Source organism: Anthonomus grandis, chromosome 22, assembly GCF_022605725.1.
Source record: "Anthonomus grandis grandis chromosome 22, icAntGran1.3, whole genome shotgun sequence".
Lineage (NCBI taxonomy): Eukaryota > Metazoa > Arthropoda > Insecta > Coleoptera > Curculionidae > Anthonomus > Anthonomus grandis.
The window spans coordinates 22,527,482-22,553,057 of NC_065567.1; the positions used below are offsets into that span (position 1 = coordinate 22,527,482).

The 25,576-nt window shown below is 30.7% G+C and overlaps 1 protein-coding gene across 1 annotated transcript; it reads left to right on the forward strand.

Annotated features, from left to right (window-relative positions):
- Positions 1-601: 601 nt before the first annotated feature.
- Positions 602-25,569, forward strand: LOC126748521 (very low-density lipoprotein receptor-like). The gene is made up of 11 exons (XM_050457812.1): positions 602-768; positions 17,267-17,395; positions 17,616-17,738; positions 17,799-18,880; positions 19,919-20,199; positions 20,263-20,527; positions 22,098-22,290; positions 22,495-22,563; positions 23,124-23,236; positions 23,305-23,463; positions 24,738-25,569. Exons 1-11 carry the CDS (start codon positions 675-677, stop codon positions 24,762-24,764), a joined length of 2,535 nt encoding a protein of 844 aa, XP_050313769.1. The 5' UTR covers positions 602-674; the 3' UTR covers positions 24,765-25,569.
- Positions 25,570-25,576: the final 7 nt, after the last annotated feature.

Below are 25,576 nucleotides of genomic sequence, written 5' to 3' on the forward strand. Positions count from 1 at the left end.
AACAAAAGCACGATCAAAAACCCTAATAAGGTTATTCCTATTAACCAAAAATCCTGATATAAAAAAATACACGCAAATATTTATGAAACGTACATCTAATACCACTAAAACCGTTTTGAAATAATTCAGCATTCTATTTACTAACAATCTCTTATCAAATTTTTCATTAGAATTAGTTAATTTCGCCTCATATTGACCTACATATGCGTTATAAGAACCCTCATATAACCTCATCCAAAAAAGTTAGGTCTTCACTAAATTTCCCTTAAAAAAAAACTTTAGGATTGAAAGAAATTCAATTTAAACTTCGGCATTTTAGAGGCGTACAAAAGCTGGACTAGATTATTTTGGACCAATCCAGGAGTGTGAAAGGAACTCCCGAATATAATAATTTTAATGAGGAAAGTTTGCAAATTATTCAGGAACCGGAAATCTACGACACAAATATTAATGCATACATTTTAATGAACGAATATTATTATTTTATAATAAAATACAGTTGGGACCTAACCAGTTTCGCATAGTGTATATAATACGAAGCAAGAGCCGATATATTATGATCGAAGTCTGCAAATCAGGGGGGAAACAGAAGCATCAAGAAACCGCGTTGTCAACTTTTCTTTCAAACCGCATGAGAAATTCGTGAAGTGCATTGCATTTTCGCTCTTTAAGTGATGAAGTTTCTATTCTTCTTCGGAGTTTTTATTTATGGCTTTGGCTACTGCCGATCGCTCAGTGCAAGTGCTGAAAGTTTTACTGAAACTTCAGGTATGTGATTTTTCACATTTTCTTTCACGAAAATGATGCAATTATTGCATAGTTTTCTTACCAACAAACAATCATTGGCAGATGGTCATTAATTATAGCATTAGATGATGAAAAGGAATCTTTAGTCAATATTTTTTGGGGTTTGCAGATGATGTTAAATAAAGCTGAAAAGTTTATGTGGGTTGTCAATGCGCCCTACTTAGTAATTTATAGGGCCCGTATTTCCTATCATATTAGGTCAAATCACTATACATAACAATGATCGTATGTGTAGCAAATTGGGAATAATACTAACATATTGTCAAGAGCAATCCAAATGTATTATAATTGTTTCCCATTGTGTGCCAGATCGGATAATCTGTTTTACAACTACGTACGTCCGATGTATTGTTTATGTTTGTAAGTAATTCGTCATAATACGTAATTGTTTATGAATGTATCGGTTTTTAAATGGATTGTATTGGGAAATTTCAAAGGTTTATGAAATATGACTATTTCGGGTAATATTGTCAATAGAAACTTTGGATATTTTATACTTTTTGGCATCATCGCAGTTTCTGGTTATACCTGTAAAACTACACTTCTGCGCTTCAATTGCCGCTTTTTTTTGTTTATACTTTTAACATTTATTCGTAATTAAAGTTAAGAAATTTCAACGGATGACGTAGGTAATACAGAAAATACTGATTGCGAAAGATAATAAGTAGCTTACGCAAACTAAAGAAAATTAATCAGATTATCATATTGCCGCATAATATTTTCATACAGCACATAAATAATTTGTTGTCAAAGTTTTCGGAATAAAAAAAATAAATTTTTGGATAAAACTCATTTTTCGTGATAATTGTGTATTTCTTTGATATAATGGAAATTGCTCATTTAAATATTATCAAAAATATATTACTTATTAACAACTTTTGAAAAATTAAAGATGCATAACATTTCAATGGAAATTGGAAGGAAATAGTCAAATTTTTTAATTTATTTTCATTGAAAAATTTGTATTTATATTAAGAGCATGATATTCACAAGAATATTCTTTACAAATAATGTTCAAAGTTGCCCAAATAAAAATTTCAGAAATATCCACGTTTTTAGGTGGTCGTCCCTAAATTTAATGTCAATCTCCAAGTTGCCCACTCACTTTAAAGCCCAATATCTATAGAACTATTGGGAATATTTTTATTAAATAAAGAGCATGACATTCACAAGAATATTGTATAAAAATAATGTTTGAGGTACCAAGTCGCGCAAGTAACATTTTTAGAAATATTCACTTTTTTAGGTCTAAAAATGATGTCAAAAATAATGTCGGTCTTCAAGGTGAGCACTCATTTTATAGTCCAATATCTATAGAACTATGGGGAATATTTTTATTAAATAAAGAGCATGATATTCACAAGAATATTGTATAAAAATAATGTTTTAGGTTCCAAGCCGTTCCAAGTAAACATTTCAGAAATATTCACGTTTTTATGCCTAAAAGTCATTAACTTCAAAGTCCAATATTAAAACAACTAATGGGAATATTCTTATTAAACAAAGAGCATGATATTCAGAAGAATATTGTTTAAGATTTAAATTTGTACAACAGAATTATTCACGTTTTTATACTCTATTTCAGAAGTGTATAGAGCAATAAACTGGGGAATTCCGTTCTGTTTGGCTACATTTCGTGGTAGTTCATAGGCGCAGGTACTTATAATATTTATGAATTTAATTATCACGGATTAAATGCCTTTATTTTGAAAGAGATTAAATACTAAATAAATACTTTTAATCCTTTTGTATGAGTACCTATCTTTTAACGCTTTGTAACATGCAAAAATGGGGTCAGGTAATATATACAGACTATAAATACTTTTAAATCATATTTTAAACGTTAGTAGTCACTGCTACGCTGTAGTGTAATCACAATATTATTATCCCAATATTTAAAAAATGGAGGTATTCAGTCCAACGAAAAGATGTACTAAAAATTCTCCACTATCGCTGAGTGAAAAAGTTATTATTTTAAATGTACATGATTGCATAAAACATGATTGCCCTAGTTTTACTGTGCAAGAAATTGTTGAAAAATGTTCTCGAATGAGTGGAATTGGAAAGTCCACCATTTTCAAATTGTTGCGGGAAAGAAAAGTAGCAGGTCAAGTGGAATCTCCCAAGCAAAAGCCAGGACGACCTACAAAAGTCCTTGATGAAAATGCTAAATGTATAATTCGAAGAAAAGTTCACTCTTTTTATTTTAAAAAGGAAATACCCACCCTAGACAAAATTTTAATGGAGCTTGGCCGAGATGACAGTATTCCGTTGATAAGTAGAAAACTTTTATGGAAAACTTTAAAAAATATGGATTTTGCCTGGGAAAAGCATAACCGCAAAGCACTTTTACTGGAGAGCGACGAAATTGTTTGTTGGAGACGACAATACTTGAGAAGTATCAAGCAGTACCGCAGGGAGCAAAAGAAAGTTTTTTATCTTGATGAGACGTGGATTAACGAAGGTTATATAGTCCAAAAAATGTGGCAAGACAAAAATATAACCAGTGCTCGCCAAGCTTTCATAGAAGGCCTGTCTACGGGTATTAAAGTACCTTCGGGAAAAGGAAAAAGACTTATAATCACACATATTGGAAGCGAAGAGGGATTTTTAAAAGAAGGTCTGCTAACCTTTGAGTCGACTCGCACAGGAGATTACCATGAAGACATGAACTCAGACGTTTTCGAGGACTATTTTGGTGAAATGATAAAATTTCTTCCGGCTAATTCGGTGGTGGTTATGGATAACGCAAGCTATCATTCACGGCGAATAGAGAAGACGCCAACTTCAAGTTGGAGAAAGCAAGAAATTATCGATTGGCTGACTGCAAAAGGTATTGCCAAGTATGTATATGTATATGTCAAGAGGTGATGACAGTTCGTCAGATGACGAAGAAGACTACAATCTATTATAATTTAAAATTGTTATACACTGTTCAAAAAGTGCCAGATCCAAAAGTGACATTTTCAACTGTTTTACTCTACATATTATGTTCAATAAATTTGTGAAAAAAATATATTATTCCATTTAAACAAAAGTAACTTTCTAAAATAAAATAGCATTTAAGTACATTAATTATAAGGTAAAAAACAAGTCCCAGTTGCACGCCTTTGGTGAACCGTTTTCAATGTTTATCAGTGGGTAACAATGGGCAAAACTCATAAATTGACCCAAAACCGGGTGGCACTACCTGCAATCAACGAAAAGAAAGAATTTTACATTGAAACTAATACCCAACTAAGGTAGTGGCATAAAATATTGGTGGATCACCAGGTACCACTTTTGCATACCTAATGAGGTTTTATTGCTCTACACACTTCTGAAATAGAGTATAGATGTAAAAATGGTTTTAAAAAAATAATGTCAGGCTTCAAGGTGAGCACTTACTTTAAAGTCCAATATCTAAAGAAATAATAGGAATATTCTTAATTAACGAAAATTATATTCACAAGAATATTCTTTACAAATAATGTTTAAGGTTCGAAGGTGAAAAATGTAAAAAATTGAAAAATATCGACGTTTTTAGATGGTGATATCTAAAAGTAATATCTGTCTTCAAGTTGAGTTACTTTAAACTCCAATATCTAAAGAACTATTGGGAATGTTCTTATTGCACAAGTAGCATTATATTTACATGAATATTCTTTACAAATAATATTGAAGGTACGTTAAACCTACAAATACAAATTTTAGAAATCATAGTAATTTCAGCCTTCAAGGTGAGCACTCACTTTAAAGGCTAATATACACAGAAAGTATTCAAAACTTTAGCATGTTGTTAATGCCGCATATTTCCATGGAAATTTAAATGTAGTGAATAGTCCAAAATTTTTATTTATTTAATCTTTAATTAGAAAATATGTTTTATTAAGAATAATAAGTACAAATTTAATTAAAAAATTTGTTCACTAGAAACTGAAAAGCGCTTTAAAAAAAGACTGTTATTCTTATTTAATATTAACTTTAAAGCACGCAGATCACATAATCACCAAAAACATACAAGGTGTCCCAAAAAAAACAACGATTTTCTCAAAAATTTTGACGAAAATTAAATTACGGCAATTTTTTTATATTGAATTTGCAACACCCTGTTGAATAACATTCATTTCATAGCAGAAAATCCATAGATACTAGGCATATATTTTTTGTAATTTTAGAATTAAAAACTCAGTAGTGAATTAAGCTATTTAACCCAGAAAACATTTCGTTATTTAATATGTTCTAAATTCTATAAAAACCTTTAACGCGCTTAATATGGATATGTCACTTGGAATTAATAATTGTTGATTTTCATTTACTTATTTCGCAGTTTATCTAAGAATTTAACTAATCCTAATTCTAAAATGAAATTAAAATCCTTATGTATGTACTTTTTAGTATTTTATTTTTGCTTATTGCTGCCAAACGAGTATTAGACCGACGCGACGTACACTTTCTCCGTGAAAATAATAACGAAAAATTAACTCTATTTAAACGTGATTTTATGCTATAAAAAGGGCTTTTTATCGATTCTTATACAGATTTATATTATTTAAGTACGAAGCCTTTACCATAAATACCAATCCTTTTTTTCCAAAAGTTACTAAAATTTTAAGCAATTTTTTCATAATGCCCTAAAACAGTATTTATTCTAAATTATCGATAACCTTGATTCGGGACAGTTGGCACGCGTCAACTCTCCATAGGCTACCTTGCCGTTCCTCTTTTATTATGTGCGAAACAAAGGATAGAACTATATAACGGGCGTCCTAGTAGCGGGATGTCCGAATTGGTCTGTAATTTTTTTGTTATATTTTGTATTTTTAGAAAAGAGATCATAACTGATTTATTATGAACACAAGAAAGGGAAAGTATTTTATATAATAATTTACATTCATCGGGAATTGTAAATATTTTTTTTCACGTTTTCAGGCTTTTGCTAGGAATTTATTTTTTTTTCTTTTTTTCCAGACTTTTTCAGACCTTTCCAGACTTTTTTTCACATTCTCTTAAAAGGATTTTCTTTTGAGTATTCCAGGAATTATAAATATTTTTTCCCGTTTTCCTGGCTTTTGGCGTGAATTTTAACGTCTTCCAGAAATAAAAAAAATTATATTTAATTCTTCCAGGTTGTTAGGAGGAACCTCTTAATCTTAGTCTTTGGTGTTTTTTGTATTCCACGTTCGTAGAACTTCAAAAAATCAATTTTTAAAAACAAAATTCGAGGCTCTCTTTTTGACGTAATTTCCTCTTTTTGCAGGTATTAGAAGTATATTTTTCTGATTGTATAGAGATTTTTATAGAAATTCTTACGTCAGAAATTAAAAAAAAAAAATCTATTATCTCATATATTTTTTTGGTTTTCCACGATTCTGAGATAATTTTTGCGTCTTTCAGAAATTATTAAAAAAAATATATTTCTATTCTTCCAGGCTCTCGGGTGCAACGTTGAGTGTCTGACAACTTTACTGGTGTCGAGTCGTTTGTCTAAATCATTTTCAGAGAGCTTGGTACACGGATGCAATAAATAAAAATAAATAATGACTAGATATAACGACATTTCTTAAAATTACTTAAATATGGTATACCTTCAACGAATCTAAAATGTTTATAAAATTATGTTCATGGTTTCTTACCGGACCCCTTCTAATTAAAACACGAAGGGGATGTAGATTTCTAGTTAATTTTCTGCTATAATGCTTTCGCTTAGGATATTTTGCAGCATATTCACGTGCTGCAGTAGGACCATTCTTAAAACACTGAAAATATACAGCAAGCATGTCATCTGTATCGCATATGAACAATAAAAATACACCCCAAAAATACACTAATAATTAATTTAAATTAGAATAATGCACAACTTATTAAAAATGTCAACTGTCAGAAATAGATTATTTGCAGTTTCTTTTTTTATCTCCGTGATTTTTCATGATTATTTAGATTTGCCTCACATAATTGTGATTAGATTAGGATGTTTAAATGATATCTTTTTATTATAATAACTCGAATATTTTTAGAGATGCTGGATAAACAATAGACATAGATATATTAAGCGTCAAACATTTTTATTTCGGTAATAACTCAAAAAATATAAAAGATATACGATTAAGTACTTATTTCACTTTTAAACAATCCCAAATTGAACAAAATCGAGTAAGTCTTTTAAAAGTTATAGCCATTTAAACAATTACGTTTTTCACTACCTTCCCTCACATTATAAAGATCGATACGCCAATGAGGTTTTGATCAAAATGATGAAAAATATTCCAAGGTTTCTAATTATGTTGGAAAAAAGGTACCTTAAGCTGACATTTTCTGGGGAGAATTATAATTAAATCATTGACCTTTTAATTACGCTCCTTAATGGCCTAATTTTGAACCTAAAAATAATTTTCAGCATTTTCCCTTTGCCACTTTGATAATATCAGAACAAATTTCAATGATGTCAGATTGACAGTTCCCGACATATATAGCCCCAATCCACGTTTAGAGTAACACCCTGTATATATTTTTTTAAATTATTTTTGTTTCAGTATCCACTTTTCCGGGTTCATTAAAGTAAACAGAGTTTTGTTTTCAGTAAACGGAAGCTATAATTACTACCCACAAAAAAAAAATAATCGAACTAAAACCAGCTACAGTAGCTAGGTAACCGTGAATGCACGTTCCGTGTTATTCAATCCGCTTAATAAAATCGATAACCCAAAACTGAGTTACTGCAATAATATGGAAACATGTCGATATATGTTCCTTATTAGTTTTGTATCTATCACCGTTCATACATGAATCCTAAACTTTCCTTTGTCCTCCGGGAATATAACGGGGCAAAAAAATTGATGATTCTGCTTTACTTTGTCGGTTAACCGCACTCAACCTAGAAAAAAGGAATAAATGGGGAACAAAAGAATTGATCCCTTTGAAATATTGGGGCATGATGTTTTCCCTCCATTCCCCACCGACTAAAAACAGAACAACCTAAAGCTTTTTATGTTTCGTCGCGTGGAAGAAAAAAATTACATTTTATTTGTCTTTCATCAATTTTATTGGTAGCATTTTTACGCATTCTTTGTCTTGCGGCTTCCATTGTGGAGGGTTTATTAATACTTAGTTTTTATTTCCGGCGACCTAGAAAGAGTTTTACGTCTCAGTGTCTCCAGAAGAGTAAACCCTCCGGCGATAATTTATTTTCAGGTCCCTCACTTACCCCAGAAGAAGATTTTAAATACAGATCTACTGTACTAGACTTACAATTTAAAGGCTTTTATATATTCCTTTAAATTAAAATTTTTAAAGGAATATATAAAACATTATTAGTAGTAAAAAACCGACTATTCTTTTTTAAATATATTAAAAATATTGTTCAAGGTGACAAGAAAAATACTAAACTATATTTATAGAAAATTAAATTCCCTACAAAGAAAATCTCTCATTGAAAATTTTCGCCGCAGTCGAATAGCAAGTCAATCTTTAAACATTGATGGCTTTTTTAGATTTACCTTTTTTATTTTGGAATTTTGTAACTAACGAATAAATAAATATATAGAAAGGAACAATATAGACTCTTAAAAAGAATTGAATACTCTACATAAAAGGTCTCTTAATGTTTGTAAGAAGAAAAAAAATCAGATTATGGCTCATAACATAATAGGATCTATGAAAGATTCAAAATACTTTAAATAAATAATTTTAAATATTGAAATTCGCAATATTTTTTTTTGTAACCTTAAACCTACCGTAAGAATATTTTCGATATATTTAAAGAAAAAATAGTCGATTTTTCTGATCCAGTCCAAAGTATATGATGTATGAAAACATAATTAAAAATTTCTTCTAAGGGATCATCCATAAACTGCATGACGCTGATTTTCAGCAAAACCCCTCCCTTATGTCAAATTTTCTGAAATTGAAAGAGAAGGGCCAACACCTTCCTCCCCTTGATGCGTCACGTAGTTTAGGGATGATCGGATTAAATCTGGATTATACAAATAAGGCTGCAGGGAAGAAATAAAGAAAAAAGTGTAAATACTACCATAACTGCTTAAAAAAATAAAAATATGACGTCTGTCTGGAATAAAATCTCCAATTGCCTGTAAAAAAGGAACTTTGACTTCAATTACTAGTAAGAAATAAGAGTTATGTCTGACTATCTATAAAAAAAATTAAAATATGACATAAAAATGACTCCAACTGCCTGTAAAAAATGCATCATGACTTCAACTGCCTGTAAGCAGTAGAAATTATGACTTTTACTAACCGTAAGAAAATAGAAATATCACTTATAAAAATGACTCCAACTACCTGTGAGAAATAGGAATTAGTATCGTAACTGTGTGAAAAATTAGGAATATGATGTTATCTGTCTGGAAAAACAATTCAGTTGCTTGTAAAAAAAGGCATCATGACTTCAACTTCGTTGTAATGTGGTCTGTGTAGGTCTAGGCCTGATGATGCTCCGATAGGAGCGAAACACGTGTAGCTTTTAAAAAATTAAATGGATTTGATGAGACTGTTCTTACCTTTGTTTTGTTATGACTTCAACTACCTGTAAAAAGTAGAAGTAATGACTTTTACTACCTGTAAAAAAATAGAAAAATGACGCCAACTGCCTGTGAGAAATAGGAATTATGACTTTAACTATCCGTAAGAAAATAGAAATATGACTTATAAAAATCACTCTAATTATCTGTGAAAAACAAGAATTAATATCCGAACTGCCTGAAAAATAGAAGCATGACCTTATCTGCTTGGAAAAAATTAAAAAATGACTGCAACTGCCTGTAAGAACTAGAAATTTGTACTTCAACTGCCTGGAAAAAAATAAAAAATGACGCCAATTGCCTGTAAAAAAACTAAATCAAGACTTCAACTGCGTGTAAGAAATAAAAATTATGATTTCATCTACCACTAAAAAAATCGAAATATGACGTTAACTGCCTGGAAAAAGATTCAGTTGCCTGTAAGAAGTAGAAATTATGACTTTTACTAACCGTAAGAAAATAGAAATATGACTTATAAAAATGACTTCATCTACCTAAAGGGTATATAAATGACTGAAACTGCCTGTAAGAAATAGGAATTATGACTTCAACGGACAATTCACAAAAAATTGCTTTAAGATCCAATAGACCAGGATTTATCACCGAACAAGATCAGTAAAATTGGAGCAAAGATAATCCAAGATAGATAAAAATAGAAATTAGTCAAAGTCAAAAAATTTTATTACCAAAAAAAAATAGGAGAAAAAAAAATTGAAAATTTTTGGTAAAACTGCTTCGCGTTTATATAAAAAGGCCTTAATAAGAAAATGACATTACAAACCATCATATTGAAACTGAAAAGATTATAAATAAACACAAAAAAAAATCGTAATTAACCTAAAAAAGAACAAAATTAAAACTAAAAAGGGCAAAAACAAAAATGGCAAGGCAATTTGGCTTGCATGCGTCGAAACTACTATTGACAAATCTTTAATATTATTTGGCAAGTTATTCCACATTGTAACTCCGACAACCGAAAATGACTTGTGGAAGTTACTTGTTCTATGTTGAGGTATCCTAAAACTTACGAGGATTATTACTTAGGCATATAAGTATAATTTTCTTCTCCTTTCCATATTTAAAATAGAATTTTTGTTTAAATAAGGTGTGATATGCTCCCGATAGGCAGTACCATAAGACAATTTTACACAGCTATTTTGCAATTATTGTATAGACCTAGAAAGCGCAGATGTTATAGAATTAGATTATACGATATCACCGTAGTCGAGTAAGGAAATAATAAGGCTATTGCAGAGATAATATTTAGTTTTACTCTTTAAGATAGTTTTGAATCTTTACAGATTTCTGAGACGCATATAACTATATTTAATTTATTCTTAATGTGTCAAAACAAATGTTAATTCGTATGAAATTAGTACTTCAACTGACAAAACATAGAAATATGACGTTATCTGCCTGGGAAAAAGGATTCCCATTGTGAGAAATAATAAAAATGGCACAAATAAACTGCTTTTTAAAAAATAGTGGGTTTTGGATAACAGAGTCGAAACAGACGATCTTTTTAGAGCCACGCCTTAATTTCTTACATGCGTTATATAATATTATAATACAGAGATTTTCTTTTTAATAATTCTCTTTTATAAATAATGTAATTATCCAAGTAAATATTAATGAAAGAAAGAAAGAAAATGTGCTATATTACGTAAGACAAAACAAAATCTTGTGTACAAGCATCCTAAAAACTAAAAAATTCCAAATTCACTTTAAATTTCAAATTTCAAACAAACATAATATCTAAAACATTTTACCATAAAATTTACACACATTACCAAAATTAATTATAACAAAACAGATTAAAAAAAAATCATCTTTTTGATAAATTTGATTAAAAAATAAGTAAAGCTGTCAATAAAACAGAATTTAGAGGAAGTAAATTAAATTATTAAATAGGAAACAAAACTAAAACACTAAAATGATGTCAGAGCACAGGTCAAAAGGTATCATTAAAAAAATCTTCAAGGCTATAATATGCCCTGGATAATAAAAGTAATTTTAATTTCTTTTTGAATTTCTTAACTTCTAAAATTTGTCTGATACATAGAGGAACATGGTTGTAAATTTTTTTGCTAAGGTATATAAGTGAGTTCTTGGTGAGGGAGGATGTAGGGATTGGTAAGGTAAAATCGTTAACCTGGCGAGTCTTATGACCAGTGTTAGAGGGAGGTTTAGGACATTTATGAATAAGAGTAGCTGTTTCTAAGATAAAAAGAGAAAAAAGAGTTAGGATTTTTTGAGATATAAAGAGAGGTTTACAAGAATCTCTTAACCCAGCGGAACATAGGTATCTAACTGCCTTTTTTTGAATCACAAAAATTATGTTTAATAATAATGTAAAGGTTATTTTTCTTTTAGCTAATGAAACCTCGACTGATTTTTTAAATAAAATTAAGGTTTTAAGAGATACTCTTGGATTGGTGCCAAACCATAAGTAGTTACTGCTTAACGTCGATCTCGTGGGACAAATCAATAAGAAAAATTAGGGCTACACAGCAGTGGAGCCTGAAAAATGACTTATAGGAGTCGACAAATTTTAGGAAATCCTTATTAACTCTTTTGACCAAGGTTCTTATACTTAAAGTGATGTAAAAACCGCCGGGCCGGTTTATTAAAGTTTGCCCCACGAAAGTTTTATAGTTTGAAACTTTTGAATATAAGATAGTTAGCCTAACTTTCTCCTGGCTGTAAGTACTTAAACCCCAAATTGAAATTTTACCCCAAAGTGAATCTATATATATATATATTTAGGAAATAGGCACACTTCCGTTCTGTAATACCTTCAGTTAGTTAATATTCTTTGTTCGAAGGGCTTTTCATGGCTGAATTCCCAAATTAAGCCCTCTAACGTTCCTTAGGTGATTTTATTCAAAACTTGAGGATTATATGCGTGCTTTTCGTGAAGTTGCCAGAGTGCATAATTAAGATTCATGAATGGCGGCTCTGAAAACGATAAGTAGACTTTAAAATTATAACAAGATTTCAAAATTAAAATAAAAAAAAGGACGCCGTCTTTTTGGTCCGTCTTAATTAAACTTGAGCAGCTTTAAGAGGGCACTTCACAACATCTTTTCATTAACGAAGAAACCTGTCAAATTGCATAAAAGCTTGTTTTGCATGACGGGAATAAATTGCTTCTAGTGTTATTTTTAGCCTCTACTTAATATTGCATATAAAGGACTTTATTAGAATTTCCACATGGTACAGAATATTTTAGGAAATTTGCTTTAATTTGATTTATCTTTGTTAAACCTAAAAGTGGTAACTGGCGAATTGTATAGAAGTCCATTAATTCCAATAACTTGTCTATCGTTGACACGTGCTTAATTAATTTATCCCCGAGTCGAAATTTGAATATACACCAGCGCATATAGGTATAATGGTCAATTTTGCTTTACCACGACAATACATTCCCCAGTTTTAATTAAATTTAATGGGGTGTCTATTAAATATTCCCCATTATGTATACTAACCTTAAAACTCATGTGTGCCAATTGGGGTGTGTCCAGTTATATATTTAATAATAACTGGAGTGACTGAGATGAACACCCTAGTAAACACGGTGTATTTCTTGGGCAAACCACCCCCTGACCTTTAAAAGGGGTTAGTGAAAATGTTAGCCCTTTTTGCTGATTAAAATCGATAAGTTTCTGGTGGATCCAGGTTAATTTGTAGGAACTACCCTTTTAAACACTTTCCGAAAATTCCAATTAAGGGAAGAATTTTCTAATACGCTCCATTCAGATATGCGGGATTATTTAAATCACCCGTACCTTACGGGAGGTTATAGAGTTTTTTTTATGGGATTTCAGGAAAATATTCAACTCGCCTCGAATAAGATTTTTCTTATTAGAAACGTTAATAAAGGGTCTTTATTACGCTTTATATATTTCAGTTTTTTATGCTATCAAGATCTACAGTTAATAACTGGAAAAATTCTCATTTCGAATGGAATTAGGGTGACCATATTTATTTTGAGTAATTAAAATTTTTGGAATGTCTTATCGAAATATTCCCAGAATATATTTTATTTTAATTAAAAACTGTTTTTTTTGGGACCTTTTTGACATGATAAGTAAGCAAATATGTAGCACTAATGTTAAAACCCCTTATAATTGCCTGAAACACCAGAGGAATCATTCTATAGATGCCTGGAATATAATTTAATATGCTTGAAAATGTAAGAGAATTATTTTATATATCAATTGCCTAGAATAGCTAAACTACTCAGCTCCTAAAAAAATATATTGCTTAACTGCTTGGCACAAATATTAAAACCTCCGTTAATTGCCTGAAAGTGTAAGAAAATTTTATGCCTTAACTGCCTGGAAGAGTAAAATTACTCAACTACCTGAAATTAAAGACAAATTGATTATATAGCACAAATTTTAAAACCTGCCTGTAAAAAAATTGCTAAAAATTGAAAAAATTGTTTTGCTCAATTACTTGGCACAAATAAGTATTAAATCATTGCATAGATGCCTGGAAAAAATAAAATATGTCTGAAAATTAGCTTTTAATGATTTCAGAACAAAACAACCAAGTAGATCAAATAATTACTTCATATAAGTATTCATATACTCCAGCAGTCTAGAAGAACATAATGAAAAAATTCTTTGAAATCTCATAAATAATAAAAAATACTTTAAAATCCTAGAAAACATAAAACATAATTTACCAGGGATAATTTTAAAATGTCTGGAATAAAATTTAAAATTAATCAAAAGTCTAAAACATAATGAATAGAAAATTAAATTTTTGGAATAAAACTGAAAATAAGTCTAAGAGTCTGGAACATATTTAAAAAAATTACTTTAAAATCCTAGAAAAAATAAAACATAATTTACCAGAGATAATTTTAAAATGCCTGGAATAAAATTTAAAATTAATGAAAAGTCTAAAACAATAAAAAAAAGTTCAGATGCCTGAAATTAGTCTAAAAATCTAAAACATGATTAATAACAAATTAAATGCTTGGAAAAAAACTGAAAATTAGTCTTCGAGTCTGAAACATAATTAAAAAAAAAAAATTAATCCTAAGCAAAATAAAACATATTTTACCAGGCAAAGTTTTAAAATATCCGAATTAAAATTCAAAATTATCTTAAGAGTCTGGAACATAATTAAAAAAAATACTATAAAATCGTCGAAAAAATAAAGCATAATTTACCAGAGATATTTCTTAAAATGCCTAGAATAAAATTTAAAATTAATCAAAAGTCTAAAACAATGAAAAAAAGTTCAAATGCCTGAAATAAAACTGAAAATTAGTCTAAAACATAATTTAAAAAAATATTTCAGATGCCTGAAATAAGTCTAAAAATTAGTCTAAAATTCTAAAACATAATTAATAACAAATTAAATGCTTGGAATAAAACTGAAAATTAGTCTTCGAGTCTGAAACATAATTTAAAAAATTACTTTAAAATCCTAGAAAAAATAAAACATATTTTACCGGGGATAGTTTTAAAATGCCTCGAATAAAAATCAAAATTAATCTAAAAGTCTGAAAGATAATAAACAAGAAAATTAATATGCCTAGAATAAAACTAAAATTCGTCTAAAAGTCTGAAACATGATGAAAAAAAAATCAGATATCTCGAATAAAACTGAAAATTAGATAAAAAAAATTAGAACAGAATTTAAAAGAAATCTTTAAAATCCTGGAGAAAATAAAACACATTTTAACAGGATAAATTTTAAAATGCCTGGATTTAAATTCAAAATTAGTCCAAAAGTTCTATACATAATTAAAAAATTACTGCAATTTCCTAAAACATGCCAAAAATTCTTTAAAGTACCCTCAAAAAATAAAAATTCTTAGTAACCACTTTTCATTCTAAGGAGCTTATTTTTTATATTAATAATTCTGCAAATATAAAAAAACCCAAGGGCCAAATATGCAAAAAAAGAACTTTTTAAATAGTTAATTATATCTATATTAAAACGTTTGTCGAATTGCATCATTATGAAACAAACCATGAGCCACCACGGTCTATATTTTCCCATTTATGAATAGTCTCTATTGATTTACATAAATAATGATATTATTACCCGCAAAGATAATTCTCTGCGTAATATATGAATTATAATAATAATAATAATAATAAAATTGGGTCAAGTTTAAAGTGTATTAACATTTAAAACTAACGCTCGAACGTTGATAAAGACGCATGCTGCAGAAAAATCTTGGTCATTAGGCGCAAAAGAGGTTAAAATCGTTATGACATAGGAGTCGTCTAGAATTGTTTTCACTTTTGAGTCGTCTTTACTTTTTTGTAAAACTAGTCTTAAGAAAACGCGTTATCTTAGATTTTACAACCGGATCTTACTTATCTCTACTTCTCTTATAAAATATTGTAGCAGTTCATTTATTTTTTTAAAAAATACCCAAAAGTCCTTGTATTCTATTCAGGTAGTTTACCATGTGAATATTTAATAAGTCAATTGGTTAAAGAAAGGTTAATTTGCATTAAATCGGTCACTGTACTGATATTCAATTACATCGAATTAGCTGTTCCGCTAGCGAGATATGTAAACGCAGAGAACATTTTTGTGTTTGTCAGGCGTCAGTTATTTATGTCTTAAGGAAATATATTCTATTACCTAACATATGCGTAGATAATAACATACATTAGTATCAACACCTTTCTTAGCGCCAGTAATTTGAACAAATAAATCCCCATGAAAGTTTAATTGCTTTAAGTTAAAGTAAACGAGGAAGAAAATGAAACGAAAAAAGTTGATATGCAACCCTGATATAGGGTTTGAAAAATTTGCACCAAAAATCAATACATTTCGTATAATATACTACTAAGAATAATTTAAATTTCCCGCCGAAGTATAGTTACAATCATAGACATTCGCTCGATATATCCAACGTCAAACTTTCATAGACGAATTTGCACAGTTTAGATTTATGCTGCAGTAGACTATTTGCGGATTATATGATAAATGTTAAGCGAGACCATGCAATTACTAATGTTGGTCCGCTATTTTTTTAGCAACTTTAGGACTTTATTCAAAAACAAGCATTTATTACAAAAATAATTCAAATTTCCACCCAAATATCATAAATCAAACAAATATACATGCTTGTCAATGCAAAGAAATCGTCATTGATTGAAGAGATTAATTACTATCTCTGTTTCCAGTGATAAAAATTGACTTCAAGTGCCTGGAGTCAAAATAACAATTCTGAAGTATATTCAAACTAGTTAGTTGAATATACTTCAGAAACTAGTTAGTTTAAAAAAATTATTTCAAATGCTTGGAATAAAATGAAAAGTTTGACCAAAAGTCGGAATGAAATAAATACAAATTCCTAGAAGTAAATCATGCTGATTTCTACCTCGCAACAACGGTTTTCACTAAAACCTAAACCTGAATAGAACTGAAGATTAATCCCGAAGTTTGAAACATAGGAAAAAAATAACTTAACTGAAAAATTCGTTTTATTAATTATTGCCTTTGCATAAGATGTATGCTACTATTTGAACATTATATTGCGAATATCAAGCGAAGTAGTTACTAATGTTGGGTATATGTAAAATTAAACCAGAAATCTGAAACGCAGTAAAAAATGTGAAATGCCTGAAATAAAACTGAAAATATTTTCAAAAAAATTAAGGACGTGTTTAAAAAAAACTCCATTTTCTGAAAAATCAGATAAAATGGATAAATAAACGAACAAAAACACCTCGCTATACGAAATTAAAACGAAAAGCAAACAATAATACTTTTTCAATCCCAAACGGCCAATAAACCCATAACGGAAGAGATTAATGTCTCTGTTTCCACTGACATTAAATTTTTCAAAATAACGAGTGAAACAGCAAAAGGTCTCTTGACACATGCAACCCACTAGGGGGATTACCTCTGTGTTCGGTACAATTCCAATTTATACCTATAAGTTCCTTTTTTTTCAGTTTCGGGAAATGTAACTTGTGGAAAAAACGAGTTTCGGTGTGGCAATGGCAAGTGCATACCTAGTCACTGGCAATGCGATAACGACAAGGACTGTAGTGATAATAGTGATGAAGATGAACACCTGTGTTGTGAGTATTTACTTTAATATATTTATTAATTATCTCAGTACATTTTAATTGCCTATAGCAATTAATAAATTGAACATGGTCTGTATTACACTAACCTGAACTCTCGACTATGAAATGTAGTTCACTCCAAATGAAATTCAAGAAACAAGAATTTTCGTGACCTCCATTAGCACACTTTCTCAAAATATAGCAAACCAAGCTTAAATATGCCTTTTTTCAGTACTAAAAGTTTGCGGAGCTGATGAATTCACCTGCCGGTCAGTTGCTGGTGAGTGCGTACCTTTAACATGGATGTGTGACGGTAACCCAGATTGCTCCGACGGTAGTGATGAAAAATCTTGCAGTAAGTACTATTCTTCACACTTAAATCATATTCATATATCTTGATTCCTTCATATTTTAGATGAAACATGCCGAGCGGACGAATTCACTTGCAAAAACGGTAAATGTATTCAAAAACGTTGGTTATGCGACGCCGATAATGATTGCGGCGACAATTCGGATGAAGCCGACTGCCCAGAAGTGAGTTGTGTGCCAGGAACTGAGTTTCAATGCAGTGAGAAATTTTGCATTCCCTCTAAATGGCGGTGTGATGGAGAATACGATTGTATCGACGGACGGGATGAGCAAGGATGCCCACCAAGGCCACATCCAACAGTTTGTTTACGTTCAGAACATGAATGCAGCGATCGAATCACTTGTGTTCATAAAGACTGGTTGTGCGATGGAACGAAAGACTGTCCAGATGGATCCGACGAAGCACCTGCCCATTGCACCAACGTTACTTGTAGGCCTGACCAGTATCAATGTGATGATAGATCTTGTATACCGGGAGCTGAATTATGCGATGGCGCTGAGGATTGTGCAGATGGAAGTGATGAACACGATTGCGGTCAAACTACACCTCTTTGTGACCCTGCTACTCACTTCTCTTGCGGTCCTGGAGCCACGTGTATTCCACTGAGTAAGGTTTGTGATGGAAATCCTGATTGTCCAGAATGGGAAGATGAACCGAGGGGGAAGTGTGGTATTAATGAATGTTCACATGAAAACGGAGGATGCACTCATCGCTGCATAGATACGCCTGCTGGATATAGATGTGAATGTCGTTTTGGATATGCTCTTGGTAACGACAACCATACTTGTAAAGATATCGATGAGTGCCAGATAGAAGGCACTTGTTCACAGATTTGTCGTAATAATAAAGGAGGATTTAAATGCGAATGTTTGCCTGGATATGCAAGAGATCCAAGGGATCACACCAGATGTAAAGCCATGGAAGGGCATGCCTCATTACTTTTTGCCAGACGGCGAGATATTAGGAAAATATCTTTAGATCATCATGAAATGACTAGTATTGTTAATGAAACTAACTCTGCCACTGCGTTAGATTTCGTTTTCCGCACTGGCATGATTTTCTGGAGTGATGTGGCTGATAAAAAGATTTACAAGGCACCTATAGATGAAGGGAATGCTAAAATTGTCGTAAGTACTTTTAGTTTATTGAATTGATTTAAGAGCTTAGATTTTCTGGACTCAACGAGGAAAATTTATCATTGTTTGGTCCTCATTGAAACTTAAAAATAGTTGGCTTCAAGTTTTAATTTAATTTTTTAATGCTCCAGTGAAAATAGTTAAATGAGTGTAACAAAGTTGTAATATGTTACTATTTCAGAAATTATCAATTTAGAAAATACTATAATGCGCTTAATTATTGAAAAGAAAAAGAAAATAGACTTAGTCACTTATTTACAAAAAGCATGAACTTAATTAAACTTGCTAAAGAGAGAGGGAGAATAGGGCAATCTTAAAATTAATTGATAATTCGAAATGTATTTTGTTCATGTATTTTCTATTATTATATTTTGTATTTCTTTAATAATATTAACCTTTGTATTTCCTTTACTAATTTCAATTTATCAAATTCAAACAAGTGTCAATTTAAAAAATTCCTTTGATTAATTGTTCTGAGAAGCATCAAAGAGATACAAAAAAGATGAGTAGTTTTATCAATTTAATTTAATTTATCTTGATAAGGGTAGTAGATTTAACTATCGAATCGTTGGTTCAAATTAGGTCTTCTTATTCAATAAATAGATTTTTAATGGTTTTCAGTTGCATTAAAAAGTTATATTAGGTAGAAGAATACTAAAGAATTGGGGAATAAAAAGAGTTCTTGACATTCAATAAATAATATACTTACTACCCAGTATGGTGCTTTAATACATTTTATGTACATTTATTTGTTTTATCTTTGTACTAAAATGAACCCAAACTCTCGTCGATTTCACGATTAACGTGGCGCCATTAGTTAAGGTCTATCGAAATGTTTATTCTACGCCATGTCATTTCCAGACTTCAAAAATAAAGATAAAATTTCAGTAGCAAAACTAATTGGAATTGGAATGTTTTGTCTATCATAATTTTTATATACTTTAGTAAACACTATTTTTAATGTTGTCATAAGATAATCGATACTGAGTGGACTAATTTGAAAAACTTATATTCTGAATCATATTTTAGGTCGTTTCAGATGAGGTGACAACCTCAGATGGCTTAGCAGTTGATTGGGTATATGAGCATCTTTATTGGACCGACACGGGAACCAATACCATTTCTTTGGCTAACTTTGATGGACAAATGCGCAAAGTGTTAATACGGGATGAACTGGAAGAGCCCAGAGCAATTGCTGTGAATCCAGTAGAAGGCTGGATGTTCTGGACCGACTGGGGTCAAGAACCCAGAATAGAACGAGCTGGAATGGATGGGTCACATAGAAAAGCTATCGTTACTTATGATGTTAGGTAAGGTGGACTTTTTTTTTGAATACCCATGGATTAATAGATATTAATTTTTTTGTATATCAGGTGGCCCAATGGATTAACTTTGGATTTGGTTAAGAAACGCCTCTACTGGGTGGACGCAAAGTTAAACACTATTTCCGTATGTGATTGGGATGGTGGTAACAGGAAGTTAATTTTATTTTCGGCTGCTGCCCTACGCCATCCATTTTCGATCACTACTTTTGAAGACTGGCTTTACTGGACCGATTGGGATAGGGCTGCAGTCTTTCGTGCTAATAAGTTCACTGGAAAAGATTTAAGTCCTGTTACGGCCACTGAAATGGTTCAGGTAAGCATTTTTTTTCCTTCAAATTTATCAGTTGTTGCACTTCGTTTATTGGAGTTTCGAAACTTATATTGAAGGCGCACTCTTAAGAACAAAACTTGTTAAAAAGGAGTTTTATGAAAAAGTTTAGCGACACTTTAATAAGCAGATGTCCCAAATTATGAGAAACTTTACGAACGACCAGTTCGGAAACTTTCGATATTACTTGTAACGGCAATATTACAGTAGCCTGATTAACTATTGATTAGGTTTATATTCTGTTAATAAGGAAACATGGGAATCCGAAAATGTAGCCATAAAACTTATTTTAATTTTATTTTCTTATTTAAAAAAAAGGGGTTACGCCGCCTTGGAGGCCATAATATGATGTCTAGATCATATTTTTTTTCCAAGAAAATACAAATCCTTCAAAGAAATTGTATTTTGCTATATTATTGTTGATACGTTAAAGTGCAAATTGAATTTTTTCTGTGTGAATAAATGTAGAAATGAACGCATTGCAGCCTATTTATACCGCACTTCTTGCCAAGCAGGTACAACTGGTACCGGGTTTAGTTCTTCGATTTTTTATCCCACTGCAGAAAAAAAAATTCCGTATTTTATCGCATATTATCTATGACCTGTCGGGAGGAATTTGTTTTTGAATTATAGACTTTTTTAAAAATAGCTACATTTATCCATGTTTTTGTTGATTTAAATTATAAGAAAATAAAAAAAAGATTTTTTTAAAGTCCAAAGATGGCTTGTAATTTTACAAAGGGTGTATCCTAACAAAAAGAATTATTCATTTTCCATAAAAACCGTTTTTGCAAAAAATTATTTGCACTTAATTATTTACTTTTTAATCTGAAAATGTATTTGTGAGATAAAATTATTTATATTTTATATTGAATACATTACTGAGAAAAATAGTAATCCAGATCATCTTAATTTTACTTTTTTTTGTTCCATTCCGCCATATGCGTATATAGATAATGCCTATATTAAAAAACAGAGCTATTTATAAAGAAGGATCCCAAATACTTTTGGAAATACGTTAATTAAAAGACAAACATTTACCAAACAATTCCCTGCTTCAGTCGTTTTGTCACCCCAATGCGTTGTCAATGGTTTTGCTGATTTTTGAGTGCTTACCTAGACTCCCACATCCAGTTCCTACAGATCTTAACCCAGATTCCTGCTCCCATAACATTAATAAACCCTTTAACTGAAAACTACATGAAATGAAAAACAACGGAAAGAACTCACGGAATAGTATGATTGCTTATTTTATTCTTTGAGATTGTTCAGAATGTTTTACAGCTTCCCTGATTCTCATATTTAATCTTGCTTAGTCTTGCTCACTTCTTGTTCCTCGTTCATTTTAGGAGGGGAATGAGGAATTTTGTGAGATGACATACTTTTAAATATAGGGCTCATTTAAAATTTACTTGGAGAATTAATTAATTTAAATAATGCTAATGCCATTACTAAACACCATTTATTTAATTTTCTTTTGTCTGTAATATACTCTGAAGTTACTTTTTGATATTTGGTAAATACTGACTTCTAACATCTACAAAATTATTTTCAGCATCCAATGGTTATTCACGTGTACCATCCGTATCGTCAACCAGACGCTGAAAATCATTGTCAACCAGTCAATGGCCACTGTTCTCATCTCTGTCTACCAGCGCCAAGAATAAGCGCACGCGCGCCGGAAATCTCTTGTGCATGCCCGGAAGGTCTACGCATGCTATCCGACGGACTCACCTGTGTACAAGACGGTAAGTTTCATGTTTATCGACATTTGCATTTCAGTGTTGGTTGTGCAAAGGTAGTCTACAGATGAGAAACCAGCTTGCCTTTCAGTTTAAATAGCTCGCACTTACACTTTTCAAATATTTCTACAGTAAACAAATGGTTGTAAATGCGAGTTAAGGAGCTTGTTACAATTTATTATTTTGTTTCTTTTTTATTTGGTTCTGCAGAAACTATAACGACAAGCACGCCATCTCAGTCTGAGCCATATACGCCGAGAATTGGTTCCCTTCCAGAGAGTGAGTACTTCCCCCTGTCTGCCGTCTTTTTCTCTTGCGGTGGTGGTGTTTTTTTGAAAAATTAGCGGTTTTCCATTATTTCGCTTGTTTTAGCTTGCACTCTATTAAATTGATATCACCTTTTTCCATTCTTGTATATATTCTTTACCCTTATCTATTTGTTTCCCAAATTGTGTATATAAACCATTTTTTTTTGATTAACATTTTTATGGAAATCATAGTGGATTGGAATCAGATATAAATAACGAATTTTTCGCGGTTAATCATGAATTTTTAACTAGCAGTGGTTTGCTTGATCGGCGTTTGTTTTAATTTAAAATGTAAATTGGGATTCCAGAGTTCGTTTGATGCAAAATTTTTGTGGGGGATATTCGGATTTTAATTTTCAATTTAAATTAGCGGAGATTAAAAAAGACTTAAAAAAAGCTAAATATGTATTTGACTCGGTCCATTATAATTTCCTAAAACTTTTTCCCTTTGGCTATTTTAACAATTTGTAGAATTGCAAATTATTTTAAATAGTTGTTTAAATATATTAAATAAGCATCTTTGATTTCAAGGTACCACAAACAGGTCCAAAACTGGGACAGGTGCTCCAGAATCTGCCGATTCCGGTGGTGTCGCCGTATATGCCATTATCAGTATTGCATTTGTGATAGTCGTAACTTCTGTGGTAAGTACTTAGTGATAAAGTTCTTAATTAAGTGTGTCCTATGCTGTTTACTTACGAATTTTTTTTAGTTGATATGGTTTATTTATCGGCACATAATGCACCGTAATGTTACCTCAATGAATTTCGACAACCCAGTATATAGAAAGACAACTGAGGATCAGTTTACGCTACAGAAAAATGACTACCCGGCTGTACAAAAACCGTACTTAAGTACTGTAGGAGAAGAGGTAAGAGCGCTAGCCTTAGACTACAATCTCCCGAGATAATTTGTTTACCATTGGTTTGGGTTGATTTTTGACGGCAACGAGAATTGTATGTATTAACTTTTCATTGAGGGTGATTTGTCGTCAATATGGTTAAAAATCAAAATTTAGGTAATTTACGTGTGTAGTTCATGATTTCTTTAGGCAATGGATAGTATTATTATATTCCTATGGTCGGTATTTTATAGCTCTAAATGTGTATTAATATTGTAAAATTTTTCACTGTTAACCCTTTTTTAAACATTAATAACCTATTTAAAAAACGATATGTGGGTAAATGAAATAGTGGAAGTGATGAATTTTTAGACAAAAGGATAAGTGTTGGCACCAAATTTGTTAAGGTATGTCGAATTTCTACTATTTCGGGGCAAAAATTAAGTCAATATAAAGCGAATTTGTCAGATTTTATACTTTTTATACTAACAATAATTCTCCGTTTCTGAAAATATACAAGTCTCGTTGTCTTTTATTATTATGAGTTATAATCGCCTAATCTTTGAGAGCATTCGTACACATAGTAAATAATACCATTGCTCCTAAAAACTACCAGTATTATTAGCTTTCCCTAAATTACAATATTTTTGTATCGATTTAATGATGAAATATCTGTGCCAAATTTTATCTTAGCATGTCGTATATATTATTGATAATATGATATTTGTAGGTCATTATAAGTGTGGAAACTCTAACGAGTCCAAAACGTTTTCCAATACATCTTGAATTAGTTTGACGCTAGTCCGTCCTTGACCTTCCACAAAATCAAATTTAAACAAAAAAAGTGCTGGAATGGCGAATTATTGTTTCAGAAAATTACAATGTTAGAGTTTCCAACATGACACTAATTTATAGTTATCCGTACTATAAATGTTTACTATTAATATTACTAACCTAAAATGCTATAATCATTATTCATGTTTCGAATTTGACATATTTTATTTAACATATTTTCTGTTGTGCATCCGTCGTGATAATACATTTTTGGTAAGTTTTCGCAATTGCAGTAGTTTTATTTTTTATTGCAATTTTTTTTAGAATTTGCCTTATTAATTTGCTTACTAGTTTAAATAGTTGTTACAACTTCTTACAGAATTGAGTTTTTCCAAATATGCATAAATCTTGTAAGAGCAACTGTAACATCTAAAGCTTCATTTCATTAACATCATTCGACATTCATTGATTATTATTAAGATGATTTAATGCTTTTAGTGGACTGTTATACAGTATGTTTTAATTTCCAGGCCCAACAACCGCTCAATCCTGTTTAAGAAGAATAATCGATGTCAAGATAGTAAATGCTCAACAGCAAACTTATGCTCACTTAAAAACAAGTGGATATTATCCTGAAATACGATTCTTAATAAGAAACTAGAAACCGTATAATGAAGTTTGTTAGGCAATTTAGAATATCTTCGCTCAGGTAAACAAATAGTTTCGAATCAAAAAGACGCCTGGTATTGTAGTGTAGATACATAAACGAGCACACCGTTCGAAATTGTAGTGACTTAATATGGTTTAGTTGTAATAGATAAAATCGGGAGTTGGACAAAAAAAAGTTAAATCAGGTTTTTTGGGCTTTTACTGTATAATAGAAAATCTCTCTTAAAGTGAGATTAAAAATATTAGTTTTAATTCTTCTTTAGTTATGATGAAGTTTATTGGTTCCTATTTTAATCTGTACATATTGATTTCGATTGTATAAAAATAAAATTTTAAAGTGCATCACAAATTTATTTAAGTTTATGTAATCATCCAAATCTTTATGGGTTAATTTACAACAAATTGTGCTACATGCTTTTCTAACAGTCACTGTATAGAACTTTTTTACTCTTCAGAAGGGTTTTTGTAAAGCAAGGCGGATATATTTAAGACATTCTTAATATTCCTAGAGGTGCATATTAGCTAAATATTTCTTCGTTACAAGTGGCAAATATTCTGTGATTAATTTATTTATGTATGATTAAAAATAAGATGTTTTTTACTGTTTAGATTGATTTTTAAATTATTATTTTTATTTATATTGTCTGTTCAAAAAATTATTGAAAATGCAATATATGTATTAAAAATTGTAAATACTGTC

Bases quoted from the DNA above. Each gene is read 5' to 3' on its own strand.
- LOC126748521 (XM_050457812.1), top strand. From the start codon at position 675: ATGAAGTTTCTATTCTTCTTCGGAGTTTTTATTTATGGCTTTGGCTAC. The intron at 20,200-20,262 runs GTAAGGTGGACT...TTTGTATATCAG, and splicing joins ATCGTTACTTATGATGTTAG to GTGGCCCAATGGATTAACTT. The intron at 22,564-23,123 runs GTGAGTACTTCC...TTTGATTTCAAG, and splicing joins AATTGGTTCCCTTCCAGAGA to GTACCACAAACAGGTCCAAA.